Source organism: Acipenser ruthenus, chromosome 9 (genome assembly GCF_902713425.1).
Source record: "Acipenser ruthenus chromosome 9, fAciRut3.2 maternal haplotype, whole genome shotgun sequence".
Taxonomy (NCBI): Eukaryota; Metazoa; Chordata; class Actinopteri; order Acipenseriformes; family Acipenseridae; genus Acipenser; species Acipenser ruthenus.
The window spans coordinates 8,798,583-8,823,157 of NC_081197.1; the positions used below are offsets into that span (position 1 = coordinate 8,798,583).

The following is a 24,575-nucleotide window of genomic DNA, read 5'->3' on the forward strand; positions in this document are numbered from 1 at the left end:
TCATATATCAGCCTTTATTAAAATGCAAAATGTTGTTCCATTACTAAAGGCATGCGTTTTCAAACCTGTCCAACTTCAGATTGATAATATACCATTAACACAACAATACAGTTATACAAAAAACAGATAAATAAGAATGCAATCAGAAAACCTTATACTTATAAGGACAGAAATACACTTTTACAAACAGAATCTAAAATGTTTTACATTACAGCCCAACTAAACAAAAACTTGAAAAGCAGACAAGGTAAAAGCAATACTGTGCCAGTCATTAAAAAGAAAAAAAAAAATCATATCACCTTGCATTTTCTCTTTGGCTCGGCACGTAGCAGATCTAAAAGGTCAACTGGTCAGTTATTCTTGTTTAAACCATGCAATGAAATGGCAGATGAATGTAATGGAGCCAATAGGGACTGCAAAATGTTCCATCAGTTGGGCACACACCTGTCAGAGCACTTAGCCCCTTTTTATGCTGTTTTTTTCTGGGTGAGTTCTTTTGCAGGCTTTCTCAGTTTTAGTGACATTCTCAATTTAAATGCCAGAGAAAGCATTGCAAAAAAAAAAAAAAAAAAAAAAAGGCAATGTAAACATTTTCACAAATAATTTCACTGTCAAACTTAACAGAATCACACACCATACGTACAAATCAAGGACATGTCATAAATAACAGATACAATACATCAGTTGTTATCTTTTTGAAACGGGAAGATAACTCCCCTTAAGGTAAATAAAAGGAGTGTTTTCCTGGAAAAATGCAGTCCAGTTGGAGCTGGAAGTTCTTGGTCGCATATTGAGGGCATTGCTGGCTTTTTACAATAGGAGGTCTTTCTGGCTGCTCTTGCTCGTCTTGGTGAATTCAGTCTGACCCTCAGACTTTAAAACAGCTGAAGCTTTGGATATACAGCACTTATCCAGCAAATCAGTCTTTGCTTCAGTTACCAGGTCACACTTTTGAGAGACATTTTCATATCAGGATTCACAAAACATATATAATTTTGGAAACAAATAATGTAGCAAGTCGTGCAAATAATTGTTTTGCAGTAATACCCTGAAACAAAGACACGCCACAAAATCATCAAGGCAATGGTTACTGTAGTTACTTGAGCGCACAGATCAATTGTTTGGCAAGAGTAACACCTTTGGCTGTCCTGTCAATCTGTTGTCATGCAGTGACTTGGCAGTTCCCAGCAGCAGCAGTAGTCTTGACTAAAAATTAGTTTTCAGTTTAATATTTCACACAGGTCACTTATGCTTAAACTTCACATACATGTAATTCACAAAATTATAATCAAGAGAAATATATATTATCTTTTTTTGTTGCTAAACGAAGACAACTAATGGAGGGTATTTTGCTTCATAGGATCCAAATGTCAGTTTCTTTGGATGGCAGATGCACTGGTCTATTTTATATTACAGAGGTGTTACCCAAACACAGGCGTCTTGCAGCATTTATTCAATTCAGATTCACAGCTGAAACCCTTCGGTACAGGGTTACCACAAAATCACTCTTCTACTTCCTCCCTTGTTAGGGACTACATGGAAATGCCAGTAGGTCAGTAGATAAAGGCTTGGGTTGTTTGAGATGCAGTTTTAATACACTCAATACTGTATATGCATATTATAGACAGTGAAACTGTTGAAGCTAATTGAAGTCAGAAAGCAAATGACAAAAAAACCCAAACCTCCTTGTTTTAGAATTTGTGGCACCACTGTTCTGTAGATGGCACGCTATAAAACTGAAAATGTTAATAACAGTATCCTTCCTTCTCACCTATTTCCTTCTTGTTTCATTCAAGTGAAATCAATGTGTCGTGGGGTGAATATGAGGAGAAGACCAATGCTGGCTGATCTTGAATACTTCCCTTTGCCACTAAGGCACAGATTATATGATTTTTTTTATTATTTTTTTTTTGCTCCACTTGATTCCATGCTTCAATTGCTCAGGTGCTTCCACTGCCCTGTGTGAATATCCTTGACTGGTACCTCCAGTTCCCACGTGTCCGTAGTCTAGAATACGGGAATTTTGTCTCTTCTGACATAATCCAGGTCATCATCTAAAGTTAGGAGAACCTACAATAACGAATAAAATATTACAAAAAGCCAAATTTAACCTGTATCAAGACAAGAGTGTGCAGAAGTGTCCAGATAATATGATTTAGTTACAGAGTGAAAATGTTCACGTTTTTAGTTTGTTACTTTGTTTTGTTACCTTATCAAAACGGTATGAATGTTATTTACATATATATATATAAGCGAGCGTAACATTAGTCATGCAGATCAAACATGGATTTTATGTTACATGAGTAAGTAGTATTCACAAAGTTACGCTGGTATATTGTATGTGTGGAGCATGGGAAGTGCACGCCACTGTTAAACTGGACGTTTCCCAAATTGAAATTAAAACAGATGGCTTGTCCACTTTGATAAAGTTCCCAAAGCATCCTGGCCTGGATCCCGTCCCACCCAGCATGGGGAAGAAGATGCCCCCACACTCTTAAAGGGACACCCCGTATAAACAGCTTCAAAGCAACAAACAGCAAAAGCAAACCTAGTAAACAAACTCCATTACTCTTCAATGCCCCCTCTTTAAAGATGTTTCCCCACTTACCAAGAAGGAGAAGAACATCGCTGCAGCGGAGAGGAAGTGCCAGATGTCATGATCGTCGAAGAAGTTGAGCAGGATGCACTCACGGTTCTGTTCCCGTGATTCGGCAGGTGTTTCCTGTTGAGGTCAACAAGATGTCAAACTGACAGCACAAAATGTCCAGCAGCTCCGCAAGGACGGAGGGATGGGAGGACGGGACTGGACATCGGGTAACAGTGTCAGTTATTGAAATTTAACTCTGTATGAACTGATACAGGCTTTCATGTTGCCTTTATAATGAATATCCAAAGCGAACTAGCCATGTCGGTTTGTCACTGAGATATTTCAGACCCCTACCTCTCCTGTTTTCACAGGACATCTGGACCTCCTGATAAATCTCCCTCTCAGATATCATGTGGTGAATGCATCCAATCTGAATAGGGCAGCTCAGTGGGGACGTGTGTTAAAATGAACCGAGTTGGATACTATGACGTCTACAGTAGTTCTGAATGGTTCTGTTGCTCTGAGGTTTTTATTATCATCTAACTGGCTGCCATCTTGCTTGCGTGCATCATTTTCCATTTATCTTTTGGCTCCTGGTCTTGAGAAATCACGTGATATTATGACCTTTAAATTCAACTCTACTGACCACCTGCTCCTCTGCTTCACAATGGGGATTAAGTTGAGTAATTAAAAGATGCGTCTGATGCCTCAGCAATGTTTTCAGCACAGAAGCCTTCTGAGCTTGGGTTTGTGTATGCTAAAGGGTAAGCTTTGTTAAAGTAAGTACCATTCTTTACAACATGAAGTATTGTGTCTTTGGCTGGAATCCGTACAGTTTTGATGAGGTGTAAATGGATGTGTGTCCATCCTGACAGATCGCTAGATGAGGGTCCCCACAGCGTCCTGCGTGTTTGTGAACCTGACAGCAAGGATACATTGCATTGTAAAGTATTTCTCGCTTTGTTTCTCCTCACCTCCCAGCTGGTGAGGTTCTGGAAGAAGAAGTAGAGTGCTGCCCCCCACATCACGGCTGTGGCGATGATACAGAACAGGGGGATGGGCCGCAAACGCTCTGAGTTCCGGAGCTGTCAATGAAGAGAGGGCAGAGTGTGAGGCTGGAGCAGGAAGTCCAACACAGGCCCCTACTTACTGACAAAACAACATCATTAAGTTACCCCCGGCAGAGGCAGGATATTAAGCTTGTGTTACTGTGTCAAACTCTCATATTCTCATTTGACACCTGCACAACTTTCGCATGCCAAAATGCAAACCAAGGTAAAGAAATTCTACAAACCACCAAAAAGTACTCATTTAAACATAATAATAATAATAATAATAATAATAATAATAATACGCTTTTGGATTTTACCAGATTTTTAAGTCTTTACTCCAAATTGTAGCTTCAAATTGTCTCCTACTGTAGTATCTTCTAATTATTTTGGTATCATTGTACATTTCACCAAAAACAAACAAGGAAATGTGGACCTCGGGTACACAGGATGTGTAATAAAACATGTCATCGAGAAGCTGTTTCCTGAGTGGTCCATTACCTTCATGATGATGTAGAATGCCAGGTAGAGCAGAAGATTACAAATGAAGATGCCGAGGAGATAGGAGGGAAAGTCTTTAGGCTTTAATATCAGCCCAAAGATAGCACTGCAAGAAAACGATGCCTGTGAGGTCAGTGGGTGGAATGCAGATTAAACAGGCCCATTTCACAAAGCTTTATGACTGATTTAAAGACTGTTTAAAGTATGCATTCATGAATAAAATAAACTTCTGATGTTAAAAAAACAGAAACATTTAGCTGTTAGTTTTTTTTTTGGGGGGGGGGGCGGGCTGTGGGATAGCGGTAATATTCTTTATAGTTTGCATTTTATTACTCTAAAATAAAACTATATTTTATTCATAAGCCATACTTTCTATGAATAATACATGTTAGTTGATGCTTTGTGAATAGGGCCTAACTATTGAAAAACATTAAAGATTAATCCTCACAGCAGCAAAGATATGAAGTATAGGTCAAAATCATTTATTGCTTAAGCACGGACAAAACGTTTTGGAAAATGTGAAGCGCATGCCAAAAAAATTAACTAGAGTAACATTTATTTTAATAAACACACCACTGCAGCCAGTGAGTTATAGTATTGCTGATATCTTATACTTCTGTTACTTACAAGGACCAGTTGACTAGATTCCCAAGGATCAGGAGAATCATCCTGTCCTAAACAAATTAAAGAGACATAAAACATACTGGCTGTTCAACCCCCTTTAACACACTGTGGGTTTTCAATATTATTATTTTATCAAACGTCATGTCTAAATTTGTCATCATACTGTAAAACAAGAAATTAAAATGAAAAGTGGACTAAAATATGCTGGATATATCCCAATCTTCCAGTTGCCCCCTCCCCAATGTTTAAAGTAATTCCAGACGTGTTCATTACAGTAGTATTGATGGTCATCGTGCCATGGCTCCCATCACAAGCTGACCTAAATGAAATTAGTGATCCTGGGGGACTACGAGTAGCGGATCCAGTAATTCAAATTGCATTCTAATAAAACAATCATCAATTCATGATCAATTCGACATGTATTCACCATGACCTGCCCCCTATTGCATTTTTTGTTCTCCAATATTCCTCTATTAATGAGTAGGTAGCTGGGTTCCGAACAGCGTTATACATCCCCACGTGTTGCTACAATTGTTTAAGTAATGTACCTGTCATTGTTCTTTTCATTGTTAACATCCTGACAACTTTTTTACACTTATAACTTTAATGTCTGTTTCAAAGCTCTTTTCAAAATGTCCGCTATAGTGCACTGAGGTCTGTCCTCTATATCACTGCAGGAACAAAACAACAAAAAAAAAAAACATAACAAGTGTTCTGGCTTTTCTGTTCCGTACCACATCATGGATCTTGACAATGTAGGCAATAATCCTTACACTCAGTGCTCTAAAGCAGACATTTTGAAAAGAGCTTTGAAACCGACTTTAAAGTTTTAAGTGTAGAAAGTTGTAAGGATGTTAACAATGAAAAAAAAATTAGAGGTATGTTATTTAAACATTTGTAGTAACACATGGGGACATATTTGATATTTATCGGCTAGATTTTTCGGAAACCCACTAACTTACTCTTTAAGGCGCTGTATACTGTAAAGTAAAACTCTGTATTACAGGGTTTCTGTCATACCCTTTAGGTTAATGGGTTTCATGTTATATATAATGTGCACAGTATACTTTTATACTATTATATTTAGAGGCTACACAATGAACAATCATGGAGTTCTGTAGTTATTCCACTAATGAGGATGGTTGAATAACACAGCCATCCTTATATGGCTGGATTTGTGTAGTTTTGATCTCAATGTTTTGTACTATTATTGTAGAATCGCTTACCATGTACATTGGTCTGTTGCACTGCTGAATACAGTCGGTGTATAGAACTGTCACGATGCGTTTGAAAAAGCCAATGTCTGTATTAGAAATGAAAAAGAAATACATTATTTTAGACGAACAGTAAGATTCAGCTTGTCAATGGCTGTTACACGACTTTCAACTGAAATCATCTTTCAGTGGCAATATAAACCTACGAACAGTCAAAAACATTTTGTTTGTTCCACCAATCATTATCACCTTTTCAACCTTGAAAGCAGTTTCTCCCAGAGAAATGTGAGCTGTATATAATGTTGTGTCAGGGCTGAGGCCCTGTACATGAAATAGAAATGTTTGTGTTTTGTTCATGGTTTGGGTGGGATGCTGTGTTTGTTTTGAATTAGAGTCAGACACTCCGTCTGGGACTTGCTACCTACTGTGTTTGGTTGCAGGGAAAAGCAGCTGGGGATTGGCCAATAAGACAAAAACCGCCGACCAACGTGTGTGGAAGCGGGGTCGGGGTTTTTATTATTTGTTGGAACAGGGATTACTTTAGGGATTTTAAATCCCACTAGTACAGTGAGGTGTGTCAGCAGGACCTCCTTCAATAGAGGCGTAGCCTCTGTGTCTCTCCCCGTCTGTCAGGGGGTAACCCACAAAACCCTATCACATATGCCAACACCGAGTACTTTATTTGTAGCTGCCTGCCCAACTAACACCTCAGCCGATCTATAATGTTACAGCTTGAGGTGCACACAAAGCCAAATCCAAAGCCGTACCGAATAGGAGACATTCAGGATTCAACCTGAAGCCTGAATATCAAGGGCTTATTTGGTTGAATTCTTGGCAAGAAGTTAGAAGAAGGAGAGAAACTGACTTAATATGAACCAAATTCCAATCATTTTCTTAAATGTTTATTGGTATTAGAAATGAGAAAATGAAACTTTGTAGTCAAGTATGCAGCAATCCACAATAGCTATTGTTATTCTTTAACTTTCCGTTACAAATTCCAGGATCTGTGTTATGGGTAAAGCTGTTAGATGTTGATTGCATGATGCCAGAGATGACTCGTTTCTAACTGGCTTAATTTAATTTAGGCTGTTATTGCTGTCTTTGCTGCTCCTTTACAGCCCAGCCCTCCCATGAATATGGGACCTGTTCCGAGAAAACCAAGCCGCAGTACAGTACTGTAGGGGAAAGCGATTCAACTTGTCCTGCTTTCGATTGCTTTACAAATCAACTGAACTATTGGGGGACACAATATAGTGTAGGGTGTCTGTGGGAACGAGATTAGGGGGACATTTTGAGTTAGTAAATCAGTAAGGTATCCCCACACCCACACACACCCACACACACCCACACACACCCACACCCACACCCACACACACACACACACACACACACACAAAACCATATGTTTTAAAATGTATTGCAGTCCATGGAAGGTCCATCAAACGGATGATATATATATTTATATATACATAGTTTAATAACGATAAGCTGATTTGGACTTCAGGTCTTCGGTATGTTCTCACTGTAGACAGCAGTAAATACCCGTAAGCTACTGTATTTATTACTCTGTAATATTTAACCATACCTGCATTTGAAACATCTTGAGCGGGGAAGGAAGAGGGACATCATTGAAAAAAGAAGAGAATTGAGAAACAAGGTTCAGAATTGGTCTTTCAATACAGGTGATGATATTTACTGACAGGCAACTCAGAAAGAACTGTTGAATCATTACCATTCTGCTTTTTGTTCTATGATAAACCTCACAGGTGTTTGTGATTTCTTTTACTCAGTTCATATTACTAAATTCTACCACAGGATGCCCCATGAATCAGACTGTCAAAATAGGCTTTGCTATTGGCTGTCTCTGTTTCTTTCAAGGGTGAAATGTTTTTAACCAGAGGAACAATTCAGATCATTTTGATGCGTGGTGCTGATACTGTAGTCAATAGGGTGTGACCACCCCATTTCACATGTCTGCTTTATGGGACACCCTTTGTAAGTGGCGTCTACACTGGAGTTGATGGTAATGTGTGTATCTGTATGTTTGTCTGTGCGCTCGTGCTCTTGTTCATGTTATCAGCACTGCTGCTGCTCCAGCAGTGTCCCCTCCAGTCTCGAGTACAGTCTATAGTAGAATTGGAATTCTTTCATGGGATCTTATTGACACGTACCTATCTTGAACCTGCCCATGTAGTATATCTGTGTGCTGAGTGTCAGGGATGCGATGACGTGAATCAGGGAGAAAAGAATCCAGAACCAGGTAGCATTCTTTCCAAAGATCTGCAAAGCAGACGGGTAGACAGGGAAGATTATCAAGGGTTTTTTTTTTTTTTGTGAACAGCACAAAGTGTTAAGCCACGGAACCAGAACACTTAGCTGACATATTATTGGCTGTAGTTACATGCTCAACTTTAACATATTTAACGTACTGAAAATTAGGCAGGAGCCTTCAAATACAGTTTGTAAACAGTATTGGCAAATTACTTGCTATATTTTGGCAAGTAATTGTTATTACAATTGTGGGCTTGTCCTATCTTGCTGGCAGCTTTGTGTGCTAACAGGCTGTCACAGTTAAAGAGAGGATCTTCTTACCACGCCCAGGACCGTGAGCAGTATAACAACGGCAAAGGTGGCATAGGCAAAGTAGGCGCTGGCGTTGATGTCAGGGTGGCGGGTCTGGTAGAGCTTCAGCATGCACAGCCCCGCGATGATATACATGAAGGAGGTATCTGCACGCAGACATCAATATTAACATCATTATTCATACAGACAGCTCCGCAGGGCCCTGTCATCATATACACTAAAAAGGCTTCTGTAAAGAGAAAGCTGGAGAGATACTCCCATGCCCCAATAACTATTGCAAGGTACTGTTTGTGATATTGGAGCTACTATCCAACATCATCCTTTGTGTTTCGTGTGTCTCTTATACGAGATGGGAGCAGTAAAGTGAAGCTGTGCAGTTTTGGCAGCTCATGTTGTGTGAAATCTCAGGCACCCTACACACAATGCAATAACTAACTAGACATCAGTACTCAAAGATGCTATTGCTGTTGTTAAACATAAAAACAACTGGTAGGTGTTTGTGGCCTCTCCTTACCGAATTGGAAGTTGGAGTAGTTTGGGCAGACATGGTAGCATGCACTCAGCACCCCCTCCATCACTAGCGCGATAGCCATGGTGTAGAAGAGGCCAAAGTGTTTAGGGATGCCATAGTCCTGTATGCAAACAGCAAAATGCGGGTTGTTTTCAGTGACAATGCGGAGAAATAGATTACAGGAAGGGCTGCATTTGACACCAGGTATCCTCCATATGTGGGCCTGCAATATCATCAAAACAACATGGGCCGAGGGTGACGGGGCACAGGGACATCATAAAAGAGGCCATCTCTCTCCAAATGCTCAGGTGTGCCTTACTGTAAAAGCCAAGTTATCTTTGTTGCGTAGCTAGTGTCTTCAGAGCTTTCCACTCACCATAGCATAGATATCTTTGGCCTCCAGGGCGCGCTTGTGCAGGATGTTCCTTCGGAGCACGATGAGCAGGAACAAGAAACCCAGCAAGATGTAACCAACATTACTCAGGATGTTGTTGAAGGCACTGAAACAAAACACACACACAAAAAACAATTATAAATGCATTAACTCAGTTTATTTCTTTTTTCAATTGCTCTCCTTTACACAACTTTACAGCCTCTGGATCGACGGTAACAGTTCCAAATCATTTTAAAAGAAGATTTTAACAGCTGCTAGTACCACCATTTTGTACTCCATCTTATGAAAATGAAAATGGAGGTCTTCAAAACAACAAGTCACTGGTGAGAATGCTGTGATGTTAATGATAAGCTAGTACACCTTTAACAGCATCTACACGCTTCAGGGAATACAGCGCTGACCTTAACACTCCGAGCGGATGGGCGCACAGAAAGTTATAGTAGCAGATGTCCTGATTTCCTGTAACATTCACCACCTGAAGTAAAAAAAATAAAATACAAAAAAGACTCAGCAACAGTATGCTATTTTACAAACTATTGAATATGTTTGTTTTTATTTATTGTGAAATTAAACATTTCACAGCACAAGTCAAACTGCATTTCACATACTTACAGTTTGATATGTTATGACCAGCTGAATTACAGGAAGTGCATAGAACACGGAAATGGTGGTTATATTCCTGTGGTAAAACACAACAAAAGAAAAACACAATTTTTTCCCTGCTACACAAAGTCTAGCTTCGTAAGATGATGACACTTTTGGTAAGAACCAGTAAAACTTTGGGGTTAATATTAAACACGGTATAAATTTAACATACATTTTAAAAAAAAACTTACCAAAAGTAGATTTTGTACTTTTTGCTGACAATTTTGCTGTCTTTACGAGCCAAGTCTGACACATAAACGTAGGCCTGAAACAAAAACACAATTTTTAAAAATAAATATGTCACTGTGACTTCCACCAATTAATTGTCTATGTCATCGAGGTTTTTTGTAGGATTCATTTGCTATTAAGTGTCAAGTAGTGGTTATTAATGCAGGTAAAGGTGTTAAAATGGGCCTCTGCGGTAATACTGAATAGAGATTGGGGGGCAGGTAATAGTTTATGGTTCTTCCTTTATCATCCTCATACCTTGGCAGTAACAACGTTCTTGTCACAGGCCATGTCCTGGAGCGTATCTAAATCGCTGTCCTCCTCCGCAGAGCTGTCGGAGTAGGAGCGGCAGCGCGCTGTGTCCATTGGGGAGGCAGAGTGGCTGCCAGGAGCTGCTGGGCTCGATTCATCTGGGGAGGAACCAGGAGACATAAGATTCTGCCTTCCCAGGTCCCGGCAAGCATGGTAACACATACAAAATGACGTTCCGTAAAAATGTACTCAAAGAATTGGAAACAGAATGCATAATGTACATTTTGAGTTCAAATTAGGTGATTACAAAAAAGAGAAATAAATAAATGCAGTGTCCAGAGTGTTTTTCTGAATTCTATTAATCTTTGCTGTCCTTTGAGGTCTTTAGCTTGTGGTTTTAGGTTAAGGTTAGGTCATTCCCTGTGCTTGGGTACTAATATTACTACTCTGGTTGCAGTAGGTTTCTTATATACAGAATTGCACTGGATAAGTGAGTTTTCAGAATAAAATCAGTTGCCTTTTGAATTTAAAGGCTTATTTTCCACTAGAGGGCGATATTTGCATATGTTCTATCATAGCAGTCCGTGTTTCTGCACTTAACAGAGCTTCGTAATGATTCATTTTTCGGATTGCACATACTGCATACCTGATTGGACCACCTTAAATATCTCTATTTATGTCTGTAATGATAATGCCCTTTTGCATGTGAGTAATAGGGGGTGACAGCCTTTAGGGAGTACACTGTCAGCAAGTGTTTTAACCGAGCATCTCTGCTGACCGGAGGCTATTGCTTAGTGCAAGGTCAATAACCCGGTATGACTGAGGCTCACCAATCGCCCCATAGCTCCCCCCCTCCGAGGCACTGCTGGCGAGGGGATGAGACGCTGCCACCATTCCAGTGCCTGGGGGAAGAAGAACAGCCCTTTATCATCACACCGTCCTTCCTGGAATTCAGAAAGCCCTAAGGAGTATGAATGGCACGTGTATGAAACAAAATCCAATTTAAGTTCTAACCCCCCGCTGTGTTCAGAATAGAAAGATTAAGAAGTGAACCAGGCGCAGGCTGATGCTGCTGTGTTGCTGTTATCTAACAGTATAGTTTATAAACATTGGGCAGTCAAGACATCAAGCTCCCGAAAACACCCACAGACTGTGGCGTCTGATCCAAATGAACGGTGGACAGTAGGTGCTGTCCGGCTACCTGGATTAACTACTGTTTTGTCCTCCTTTGTTTAGCTCAGCAGGTTTTTAAAATGCAGCTCAGACCAACGCACAGCAGAGCTTGTATAACAAACACCCTTCAACAGGACATTTTAAAAATTGGATTACCATCGTCAGGGCTGTAGAGTCCATCCAACTCCTGCCTTTGGAGCCTAACAAAAGAAACAGGGTGAGCACTGGGATAATACAACATGTCACAACTTAGAATGCTCTTGGCTTGGTATACTGGGTTCCCAAAATGTCAACTAAAGAACAAAAACTGCATCCCCCATTTTTTTGTGCTCAGTCATTTTTTCTTTATCCATGCTCTTGAGATGAAGGTCGTGGGGGTACCTGACATAGTGAACGAAGGCGACGATCACAGCTCCCAAGAAGAAGAACAGGAAGATGACGAAGGAGAACAGCATGGCATGAACATACACCCGCTCTGGCAGAAAAACACATTGACATGCATTCATGAACCAGCATGACAATCTCAATAGAAATCAAGGGAGATCAAATCTGTGCTTCCATAATCATCCTTTATAAAACTAACATCAATAAAGCAATACAGAAAGCACACTTTGGAGTAAAAAGCTTTGACGTTACATCATTCAAGGATTATATATTCTCTAGTGCAGGGGTGTCAAACTCCAGGCCTCGAGGGCTGCAGGGTCTTCTGGTTTCCATTCCAACTCTCAATTGACATCATTTATCTAATTATTTGTTCAATTGGGCATATGTAATATTTTTCAAGGTCTTTTACAATTGATGCACTTTATTCAAGGTACACTACCTATGAAACATTGAGGCCTGGAGTGATGTGTTACATTTGCCAATTAATCAAATAATCAGACCAATTAAGTAATTGAGAGCTCGGGTGGAATGAAAGCCAGAAGACCTCCAGGAACTGAGTTTGACTCCCCTGCTCTTGTGTAATGTATTTTCTCCTCAATTTACATCAAACCTGGAATCAAACACTCACCATTTATGGAAGGCACTATGGTAACGTGAAGGTCTTTTAAACGATCCTGATTCCATGTCTGATTTCCTTTACCTGGTAGAAAAAAGAAGGTCACACTGTGTTGGTCTAAGTCCCTCATTTACTTAAAGAGTAAGTGTCTTCAAATTAGATTTTATTATACACTCAATGTCACAGATTATGGTCTTCTAGACTAGTTTTACCCAGCATTGCGTTATTTAGGATACAAGCTAAATCTGATCATATTAACGTTACTTACACATCCTTAATGGAGATTTTAAGTTAAAATGAAGCTCTTTTGTAAATTTGGGAAAAATATCTTGAGATAAAAAGGATGAAAACAAGACAAATAGCTCTGCAAATCAGGCCCAGTGTGTTCAACTTTTAGAAAAAGATTAAACTATTTCTCTAAGAATTCAGAAAGTCACCTTTTGTTGAAGGAAACGAGCCCCCACAAGTGTAGTCCTCGGGCTTAATGACAAAAACCACGTAGAACTTTCCCCCAGGGAAATCCTTCCTCTGTAAACCACAAGAGAGACAGTCAGACGAGCCTGTGAATTACACAGAGCAACTGGCAGGACCTAAGAGTTTAGACACCCCAGGGATTAGGTATCTCAAGACACACAGCACTGGTAACATGGATAGAGCTGTATCAAATTCAGCGCTGTTGACAATGATAGTATCCTTTGTACTGTGTTAGGAACTGAAATGAATTTCCAAAAGTGTAATTACTGAGGCTGTACAGTATGTATCCCACAGGTTCTCAATACCATATGACAGGAAGTCATCTTCCAAATCAGAGCTGACATAAAGAGAAGGATCTATCCAAAATGTTGGTGTTCCCGGGGCATATGTGATTGCAACTGAATTTCAGCCCTTGGTCTTTCTTACACTGTACAGAAATGGCTCGTTCTGCTTCAGGTGTAGCAGCCCTTACCTGCACAGTGATTGCAGCTTTCAGTGTCATGGACTGGTACACCCCAATAAATTCCACGTTGTGGTCCTGATCATAAACTGGGCACTAGAAGAGAAAGACCAGGATATCATGTTTTCTTCTTGCATTGAACTGTATTCTATTCTGAAAGGTCAAATCTGTACAAAAAATTCATCACCAAATTATGCGATTAGCCAAATGTTTAGGAGCACCATGCACCCTACTAACACCCTTGTTTCTGATGCAAAGTTCCTCCTGTACGAAGAAGTCTTTAGAGCACGGCTATCTAGAAGTGGCTCCACTGTTCTTTACAGAGACCAATGCTGGATTAAAGGATGCACCAACTGTAATGGGCAAAAAGCAATGCTCAGATCCCCCCTCCACTCTCCTGAAGCCGTCACAACAACAGCTCCTGTCGGGACTCACCCAAATATCTTGCACAGACACCACGGTGCAGGGGGACGCCCGGTTAGACACCACCTTGATCACAACAGAGTCGGCTTTGTCTGGAAACTCGTATAAAAAGTACTGTGGACGACACAGATGTAAATCTATAAGAATCTATACATCAACTTCATACGTCATTAGCCACTTCTAATAAGTAAATAAGTGTTTTCGTGTATGCGTCATTCTATTTTGAAACGTTACAGTTAACGCAATTAACACAGAAGGGAAGGGAAAATCAAGCTCAGATACATACAAAATACAAACAAAAAGTACACACCCGAGGCTGGGATGGAGTAGCACTGAAGTTAAACATCACTCCCGTCCTGCAAATAGAGAATAATTAATGTTATACTGATCCTTCATACATTTATGCTTTAGGCCGCAGCATATACAGTCACCGCTGCATCTTTTATTGATCAGATTTCTTGCAAATACCTTCTAGAGCAGCTGTTAAGTGCCAAGGTGGCTATTATGCTAATTCTATTTGAACGAGTCTCTCAGTTCACAGTTCCCTTGTTAGGAATGACCTTTCCTATAGCAGAAACAGAGATCAATCCAATTTGTGGTTTTACGGTAAAGGGATTTGATTAACAGTTTGGCCTTCTAAACTCACTGAAGTAAATCTGACATTTCAAGTAATAAACTGCAGTATGTATTCTCATCAGTGAGTGGATGAATCATCGTTAGCACATGCATGCTACACTGTACCTGGAACTGGTGCGTCTGTGAGACAAACTGAACTATCACTGGATGAATTGTGTCTGGAATTATTTGACCGGTCATGCACTGCATTGCTCACTCTCTTTCAATCAGCAGGTACAGACTGGGCTACAATTCAGAGCCTACAATTGCATCCGATTCTTTACATCTGTTTTCATTCTGTTTAATTCCCTGGGCAGGGTGATGTACTATAAACAAGTCCAGTCTGTCCAAACTAAAAATAGTGGATTGATTTATGTTTTTTGTTCTTTTGTTGTTTTGCAACAAGAACAGCTCCTTGCAATTAATGATAGAGCTTCTGTACAAAAAAAGTATATAAGTCTTGCATATAGTAACTTAAATGGTATAGTCCCTAGAAAGAACAGCATGGAGACTGAACGACTCCCTAACCCCCAAAGTGAAAGGGTGATCCCTCCAGGGCAGGGCTGTTCAGGCACATTGGGGAAGATCACTGCCATTTAGCTACTCAGATGACTACTCTTAGTCTGCAGGAATCTCAATTCAGCACCTATAAATGTAAAGTCAATATGTTGGAAAACCAGATGTTATTCCTATGACCATGCAGCCAAATACCCATAAAACCTCTTACTCCAGAGTGAAGTGGTTGACTCTGGTGACTAGCAGCTCATAACGCACATCGAATGGAGCCATGGAGGCCACGTCAATAAACATGGACTGTTCTGAGGACCTCTCCTCCTGCATTGGCTCCAAAGGGCAGAGTGTGCGGCCCACTTCCTGGTAGGTATACTTTCTCTGGTAACTATGGAAACAAACACATAGGCAATGTAAACAAAGGCCATGGCTTAAACATCCTGACATATAGTACACATAGTAGAGTATAGGTTGTTATGGTACACAGTAAGCAGAGGGGTTAATGTGTGCCAGATCACACCAGATCCCAGATCCGGACCCTTTTTGTCTGACAGGCAAGAATTACATACAGCTTTCAAATGACTAACCGTATGAAAAAATATATATATATTTTTTTCTTGTTGCAAAAAAAAAAAATAATGCTTTCCTGTTCCAAGAATTAAATAACAAGATTGTACTGTAACAATATATTTTAGGATACGATGTCTAAGGAAGAAAATTACTATTTGTTTACACACCAAATGGCAAAACGGCAAAAAACTACCACTCCTGTTCCTCAGATTAGAAAAAAAATCGGAATAAAAAGATATTACAGCATTATTAAGCAAGAAAGGTGGTGTGTAATATTCCATATAATTGTTACAAGAGCCTCATGAGACAACATGCACACACAAGAGGCAACTGCGAATAAAACATTTTTCTTTCTCTTAGTAACTTCTATTTGAATTTGTCTCGGAGGCTGGCCTTGATTGTGCTGCCAGCATGTACATATCACTTAAGTGAATACACTGCCAAGGAAAAATGGCGTTTGTACTTAGATTGCTGATGCATTAGCCAATGCCATTAAAGCATGCAGTTAATTTACAATGTGGAAACCGTAGCTTGTAAAATAGTTTTGTTTGTTCATTTAGTTCATTGTTCATTCATGGTTATTTGCCAACAACTATTGTCACACACACACACAATGTCATATATTCTTTATACAATATTCTAAGAGCTGCAACTTTCTGTTCTAAATGTTTTCAGGTTGCTTTTATTTTGTATGCTTTAAAATCTATTTACTTTTACTAACTGTGTACAGGCATGCCCATCTCATATATAAGTGAATCAGAGGCAGCAAATCAATCTAAAAAAAAATGACTGATATTATTTGCTTGCTCTGTTGTGCTATTTAGTCAAACTTCAACATCCAGACCTCATCAGTGCCTCTGATGAGAGGGCTTCTGTTTTTACTGTCCTTCTTCATGGAACAATGAACAGCGAAGTCTACATAAACATATTGTTAAAATTATAGGTCTTAACAGTGTTTAAAAGCCCCCACAAAGAGTGGTGTCATTCAAAAAGATATTGGTGAACGTTGTTAAAACGTTTTAAATCTCAAGAGATGCAACAAATTGGGTTAAACAGAAGCAAAACTGCAGCGCCTCATATGGTGGTGGGGGGGAGCAGCTATAAGTCAATTTGCACTGTGATCAAATATAGAATTTTAGCCAGTGATATTTTTTAGTGTGGCACAGCAGGAGAGGTCTGCACTGCTTTCTTACACAACCCCTTCAGATGTCAAGGGCTTCAGATCTGGCAGTGCAAGAACAAAAGAAGGTGAGGAGCTCTACTCACAGGCCACGCAGCACCAGGGGCACCTGCCATGAAAGCACTCCATTCTGCTGCCGAATCACAAAGATCACTGGGTAGTGCTGGTCATCCGAGTTGGCGCTGACGTACACCCGCACAGCATCCACCTGGACAAAGGGAGAGGGTTTTTTTTTTCTGCACACTTCACACTGAAGTAAATGTGCCCTGGCCTATCAACAACTGAAAAACCTGGGCTGGTTTGCCATGATGGGGCATTCATTGCCCATTAACCAATGAAGAATGAAAAATATAAAAAAGAGAAATTACAAAAAAGGAAAGCAGCTAAAATTACAGTATGAAGTGCAACATGGGTAATAAATATCCTTGAATATCTGTCCATCAACAGTATAGGTTTTTAAAATAAATGACAGTGAAGGAATATTTCACAATGTTAATTTACTTGGGTGCCAGAAAAATGTCCTAAAGGAGAATTTGTCCTGAGTTCTGGGTTAAGTGATGATTGGCTCTCTCTGTTGCCCTGAGTTGTCAGTTATTTTGATATTAAGCTGTAATAAACTAGTAAAGGCACGAGGACAGATACGACATTGGTGCCAACAGTTGCTAAAATAAATCAAATGAATAAGGGACTTAGTAAAATCGTGTTAGGGTTACAGTATGGGCATTGTCATAAGTTCATGGGAAGATCCTCTATAGCTTCTTATATCTGATTTCAATAATGCTAGACATGAAAGAACTCACTACAAACTTCACCTTAGTGTATAACCCCAAATCTGCTTTGTTCTGGGCTTGTGCACACCCAACTCCTTACTTTGAATACTCCACAACAGCAAACCATATTCCAATTACCAAATCACACCATTTATTAAGTTAAATCAGAAACAAATGACTAGTGTAAGAATTGCACAGTATTTTAATACATTCCTCTAAAATTATTTATATACAAACAAACGAAAAATACCAAGACCCAGGAGTAATTATTTAAACCGATATAAATCCGTACCTACATTTTCCATGCAGAAAACATTATACATGAATTTAAGGATTGTGTTAAAATTAATGCAATATGGCATATTTACAAAGCAGAATCCATTGATCACAACCTATTGGGAGTAATATCTTGTGGAAACCATTACAGCTATTCTTCCTTAATACAGTACTGAAATAGTGAAAAAATAATCACGGAAACAAGACAAATGTCCAACCTTTAATTCTAATAATAATAATCATCATCATCATCATCATCTGGCACTCCAAGACCCTCATCTTGTCCTTTAATTAGGCTGCTATGCCCCAGTTAGCATTTCATCTTATTTTACAGGGTGCTCTATTACAGCTTGCTGTTCAGGAACCCCCCTTCCTCTCAGTCTGCTGGCAGTAGTCTGATTTGCTCGTCCCTAAGCATCACTGCTGTGCTAGCAATGTTATTAACAATCCGCACATCATCATCATTTTTCTGTCTTGCCCGAGGTTTCAAGATCCAATCTCTGGCACCTGGGGCCGTAATACTTCTTCCCATAAGGGCCTCCACAGTTAAACATGTTACTGATTTTCATAAGCCATGACTCATCTCTCACATTCAAGGAATAATTTATGGGTCTAATTTCTGCCGGGTTTCTGGCCAGCATCCCCTGGGAACAAAGCAAGTAAAGCCTAGGCTTTAATCAGCAACTGCATGTTTTTTTTTTTCTTTTAGAGGCTTGCATTAAAATACTTTTTTCACCAACCAGCTAAAGTATTATACAGTAACAGCCTAATCTTTGAAGCTTTGTAATCTACACTCTTCCTGAACAAGTTTTGAAAATAATGAAGTTTGTTGAATGCGCTCCCCTGATTGTGTGACTCACCCTGCACACCACACGGCTGTGCTTTTACCAGGGGAGTCACACGGGGACCCCTTGATCTGCCACTTTTTTGATCAGCTGAATAATCCCCTATGCCTCCAGAAGTTAGCTTGTACAATGTTGTTGTGACTATTTAATTGGTGTATGCGTTACACCTTTTAGTTCTTGTACTTAAGTCGAGTTTATATGATTTTTCTATCGATTGCTCTCAGCCTGGAGCAAGCTTTAACAAGCTGATTACTGTACTTGGGTGTAAGCAGGACATTTGAAATATAATTTTGTCTGCAAGAAATACTTTAACAATGAGCATAAGCCAAGTGGATGTCTTTTATTTTTTATGTAGTTTTTTTTGCTACACAGGGTAACAACAGAACCTTTTCAGTTACTGGCCACTGGCCACTGGTCAAAGGTGTATATTTCCTTTTTTATTGTCACTGAAGTTGGCAAAGAGGACGTGTTTGCTGCTCAGAGGGAGCAATCTTTATTAATCTCCTAATTTTTTTAATACAAACTGAGGAACAAACACTGTTTAGAGAATTTGAGGGGAGGTTATCACAGTTATGAAAATCAAACCTCTAACCTTGTGTAAAGGGCTGTGGCTGGGCGAGAACCAGCGACCTCAAGCACAGCAAGCAAGCGTCTTGCAGTGCAACAGAGCCAGGCTTGTCCGCATGCATGGTTTAAGAGCTTTTAACCTCATCTCATCTCACTGACAGGGGACAGGACAGAATCTGTAACGGCAGTGTATCACATAACACTGCCCCATTATACTCTTCTCCCCTTTAACCTCGGCGATGAAATTCGGATCACTGCACCAATGTAACGGGGGAGGCAGGGGGGCGAACTGGCGACTTTGTGCACCGCAAGCAAGCATCTTAACCACAATGCAAAAGAGTAATACTCGTCAGTGGTTTAAGTGATTTTAAGCTCATCTCATCTCACCGACAGGGGACAGAATCTGTAATGGAAGTATATAACACAACACTGTCCATAACACATGTATGCTAGTCTCTTTAGCATATTTTTGTCTGTAAAATGTGTTAAACTCCAAAAGTTGTCCTATTTTAAACAACAGCAGTATTTAGATAAACTGAATTTGTAAAGGCTTTGGAAACGTGGCCCTTTGATTCCAGTTTGACATTAAAGATATTAAACAAACTAACAGCAGCGTCATGAATATCAAACCACATTCGAATTCATCAAAACAACACACGGCATTAGAGCCCATTGAGTTTTTGCTATTATACGCTCGCAGCTCATCTTACAAGATACTTGAGATTAATCTCATACACAACTCATTTATTTCCCTTAGTTTTTTCCCCCTTCAACCTTGCAGCCTACTTTCATTAGTTTCCATGGCAAAACAAAAGTCCTCTTGACGTTCTGTACCCATCATTCAGTTTTTCCATCTTAAACCACTAACTAATCCACGTGTCCATAGCAACGGTTCAAGATGTACTTGTGCCATAGCAACCGATCAAGGCAATCTGATTTAATAGAGGGGGGCCTGCTGCCCCCTGGCTCTTTAAAACCATCTGGTATCATTGGCTGTTCACGGCAATCACATTTCTAAAAATAATTAATTTCTACGCATTAGGAGAATACAAAATGAAGGTATTTATTTTTTCAGGAGAGGATACTCTCCTTGAAAAAAAGTTTTTCACAGAGCTGACACCCAACTAGGTATGATACCACCTGTCCTAATGTAATTTTCCCTGAAACGTCCCCATTTTGTGGTAGGTGTCTCAGGACTAGCACATCCTGGGTTTTAATGTTAAATTACAGGTTCAATGGTGTTGTGGAATGGCCTCCCACCACCATTGCAGCTGCATTCACTATGTAGCCACAATAAATTGCCAGTCTGTTGAGAAAACATTTTGCTGCACAATTATCAATGTGTTGTCAGTTGTAATACTATACACTTATTGGAATGCATAAAGAGTTTATAAACAGGAACCTTACTGTAAGTCACCTGATATCTGACCCAAACAGTTTTTGGTCAGATAAGGAAAGATCAGGGATAGGTATTTGTGATACTGTAGGCTCACACACACACGGGTTAAAAGACTTTCCTTGAAAATATCAGCATATATAGCATGTGGCTCATTCATTTGTAGTTAGCTTTAGTCTTTACTCTGGTGTTATTTACTCCACATAGTAGACTGCGGTCCTGGAAGATGGCAGACAGTCAAAAATCCAATAACATTGTTAGTTTCACAAACATTTACAACAAAATCAATAAAAAGGACATAAGAACCGAAGGTCATGAAAAGTCATTAATAAAGCCTACTTGCAGTACCCTCGAGTTCAGTAGCTCATAAGAAAACTACACTGTTTTTTTTCCCTCTTGACAAACAGATCTGTTTTTAACAAGAGCATTAAACAGTCGTTTCAGGAAAAATCAATGGAGATGCATTTGTAACAAAAGATCACTGCCTTCTTTAAGCAGGTGATTACTGTAAGTGGCAGGATTCAAACCCTCAGAGGGTGGAAGGTGAACACCTTAAAGAGTAACTTGAAGTTGGATTTAGTTATTATTAACTGCCCTCTTGCTTCTCATCTGACTAATCTAGACTTGGGTATATCCGACCACATGGCCATTTTATTTGATTTGGAACTTCCAGTCTCTCACTTTATCCCTTCATGCACAGTAAAATTTCGTTACTGGCGTTCAGTTGAGCATGCTAGGTTTTCTGATTCTGTTCTTTCTTCTTCACTCTCTGTTTTTTCCGTCTCTGACACATTGGAGGAAAAGGTAACCACTGGACCACACAGCCATACCTGAATATTCACAGCCGCAGTGTGTAAAGGTTGTATTAAAGTGTGCCGTTTCATTAAAAACAAGTTATAACCTATTGACGGTCAGCAATCGCTCGTCATAAAAACTTCATTAGGATTTCTATAAAATCTAATAGATCGTGACAGATTCATTCTAATTAAGTCAGGCAAATAAGTCTGAGATATGACACCAACAGCTTTGAGCTATGCAATTATAAACTAAGCCTTGATACAATTACAGACAATTATTTCTTTAATTGGGCTTCCATGCTAATATAGTACTATGCATTTCCCATGCTTTATCATGATTCTTTACCATGTGCACCTGTGCTTGGTACTGTAAAATGCACAACAAATGTTTTAGATTCTTCTGTTTAAAATACAAATCAGATAATCAATTAAAACTATGATATGATTCCCAGACCTGGTGCATACTATGACCAGTGACAATCAGGGCTTTGTGAGTTGGTCAATATTGCCAGTTCTTAGGTCATGCTTCTTTTTTTGCATATTCTGTATGAAGGACCCAGGGGACCCAGCAGTACATTAGGGGCCAGGCAGTGGAGTGGTGGATTGGACAATGGCCGCACAGCAGATATAACAGTATGGACATTAACATTTATTTAGAAGAGGTACTGGATTGAGCTAATGGGTGATGATGTACATCTATCTTGCAACAATATTGTAACACACACACTGAACACAGGCACAGTATTAGACAGGGAAACATTGCTGGAAATCCTTTTCTTTGTGGTTGTCAGGAATGCTGTCCCAGTAGAACACATTGGAGAATGGGGTTCAATTCATGTATTACGGTAGACTGGGCTTGAGATCGAGTCAAAGGATGCCAGCCTTGGGTTATCATTAAGCTAGGCTCAGGGTGGCGGTGGTTGTATGATGTTGTCCTTATAATAAAGCCATAAAGGAAAGCTGTACATAGCTGAGGGATGTGTTCATAATGCATTGATGTGCTAAAAGCATATGCATGTACTAGCACATTACTAAAGGTTTATGAATACGAAGTAAAGCTCCTTGCTAGCTATTCAGAAATGTCTAATGATGATGCCATTGGGAAACCATTGGGTACAGACATTAGTATTACCACAACAAACAATGCAGCCATATCCCTGAGACCCACGCTGTGCTGGTCACCTGACAGGACCAGGTTTCAGGAGAAAGGCTATAGATTACAGTCAAAGCTGCAGGTGGTATTTCAAAAAGTAAGGGCAGGCAACTGATGAAAAAGTAATTTGTGGCAAAAGAAACGATTTTAAAAATGGTATAAATATAACAAAGACAGCAGTGCAGGTAGGCCTACAGTAATATTTCTTATAAGTTGTAGTACAGTATATCTTTGTATCGAGTCCCCTCTTTAGCTTACTCCTTGGCAGTTTGGAGGTCCACAGGGCTTTTATTACAGGGTTATAGCCTGCTAAGGGTTATGAGAAAAACATAATGGACCCTGTCCTCTACTCCCTGCGTTAAAATAAAACAAAACAAACAACACACAAACATACACACTTAAACAATATACTCACCCCAACACACACACACAAAAGACGCCCAAAAAAAATAGAGAGAGAGACAGAGAGAGAGAGAGAGAGAGAGAGAGAGAGACAGAGAGAGAGAGAGAGAGAGAGAGAGAGAGAGAGAGATTTTTGTTTAATAATTTAAGGTGGGGAAAAAATTCTAAAATTGAAATCTAAAAAAAAAAAAACAACATCAAATAAATTCATTAAATATATATTACCAATGCTCCACAATACGCGTTGTTATTATAGCTATCTTTTAACGAACGCTCATTTCATTACAACGACTAGAATTTGAGAGTGAATCATGATTGAAATCGTTCTTTTTCTTACCTTCTCTGGCTTCGTGGTGTAATTAAAGGAATATATTTCTTCCACTCCCCGGTTCACATAGCCACTGTAGACTCGGTTGAATTCGGCTCCTTTGGATGTTGTAGGTTTGTTTTCAGTGTTATGAATCCCCGAACATTCACATTTCCGATGCAAAACTGACAGCACGAGCATCGCTTTCCAAACGAAACCCACAGGAGAAAATCCAGCTATTCTAGTCCGTTTTTCAGACGTGACAGTAGCTCTTAAAATCATTCTTTTTACGATCCTTTTCACCAAGTAAACTACCCAGTGACAATACAGATTCACTAGTAATGTACAGTATGCTGTCTAACTGAATAACGCAGCTGATGCCTGACCGGTGTATTTACTTGGCTTTTTTTGTTGTCTGTGATTAGCGATCAACACAGGCGCTGGTAATTTGGTTTCTTCTCCAGTGCAAACCGTCTTATATGTTTTCTTGCCCGATGTAATCTAATAAAATATTGATGGTTTAAAGACAGGAGGCAGACAGTAAGAAATATTCTTTTTCTTGTTGATTGGATTTCAGAGCCGATGATTCACAGATGCGAAAACAGATCATTCTTTTTTTTTTTTTTTTTTTTATCAAAACAAGGAGGTACTATTCTTTGGCAATTCATAAAATCATCCCTCGTATTTGGCTTTGCTTTGCAGTAGCAGTTTGAAGACAACACTAGAAAAACAGAACTAACAGCAATTATATATATATATATATATATATATATATATATATATATATATATATATATATATATATATATATATATATATATAACGCTTCTTTAAAAAACAAGATTTTTTTGCTTTTTTCTTTTCTTTTTTTTTGTTGCTTAAATAATAAAAGAATTATGCCAATAAAATCTATGTCCTCGTGTAGCTGAACTGTAAGATTTTCATTGAAAAGATTGTCTGTTCATGATTCTATACATCTTGGGACATTGTTCTAATTTATTCTGTTTTGACACGCCCATTTTTGTACATAACCAATCGTGATTCCTTTAGCATATACATTGTAAACAGC

At 39.3% G+C, this 24,575-nt stretch overlaps 1 protein-coding gene across 2 annotated transcripts; it reads right to left on the reverse strand.

The window, feature by feature from the left end:
• LOC117405276 (SID1 transmembrane family member 1-like) lies at positions 1 to 24,231 on the reverse strand. 2 transcript variants are annotated; one of them, XM_034008212.3, is made up of 26 exons: positions 23,537 to 24,231; positions 17,080 to 17,201; positions 15,461 to 15,631; positions 14,429 to 14,474; positions 14,131 to 14,232; positions 13,708 to 13,791; positions 13,199 to 13,289; positions 12,774 to 12,845; positions 12,143 to 12,236; positions 11,918 to 11,961; positions 11,419 to 11,490; positions 10,595 to 10,746; positions 10,300 to 10,373; positions 10,076 to 10,142; positions 9,865 to 9,938; positions 9,446 to 9,569; positions 9,073 to 9,190; positions 8,568 to 8,704; positions 8,147 to 8,255; positions 7,561 to 7,575; positions 5,988 to 6,064; positions 4,765 to 4,811; positions 4,138 to 4,243; positions 3,562 to 3,672; positions 2,609 to 2,722; positions 1 to 2,070 (listed from the first exon to the last, which is right to left on the reverse strand). In XM_034008212.3, the coding sequence occupies exons 1-26, from the start codon at positions 23,786 to 23,788 to the stop codon at positions 2,008 to 2,010; spliced, it is 2,538 nt and encodes an 845-aa protein (XP_033864103.3). In that variant the 5' UTR covers positions 23,789 to 24,231; the 3' UTR covers positions 1 to 2,007. The 2 variants fall into 2 exon arrangements, with proteins under 2 accessions (XP_033864103.3, XP_058887053.1); XM_059031070.1 differs by lacking the exon at positions 7,561 to 7,575.
• Positions 24,232 to 24,575: the final 344 nt, after the last annotated feature.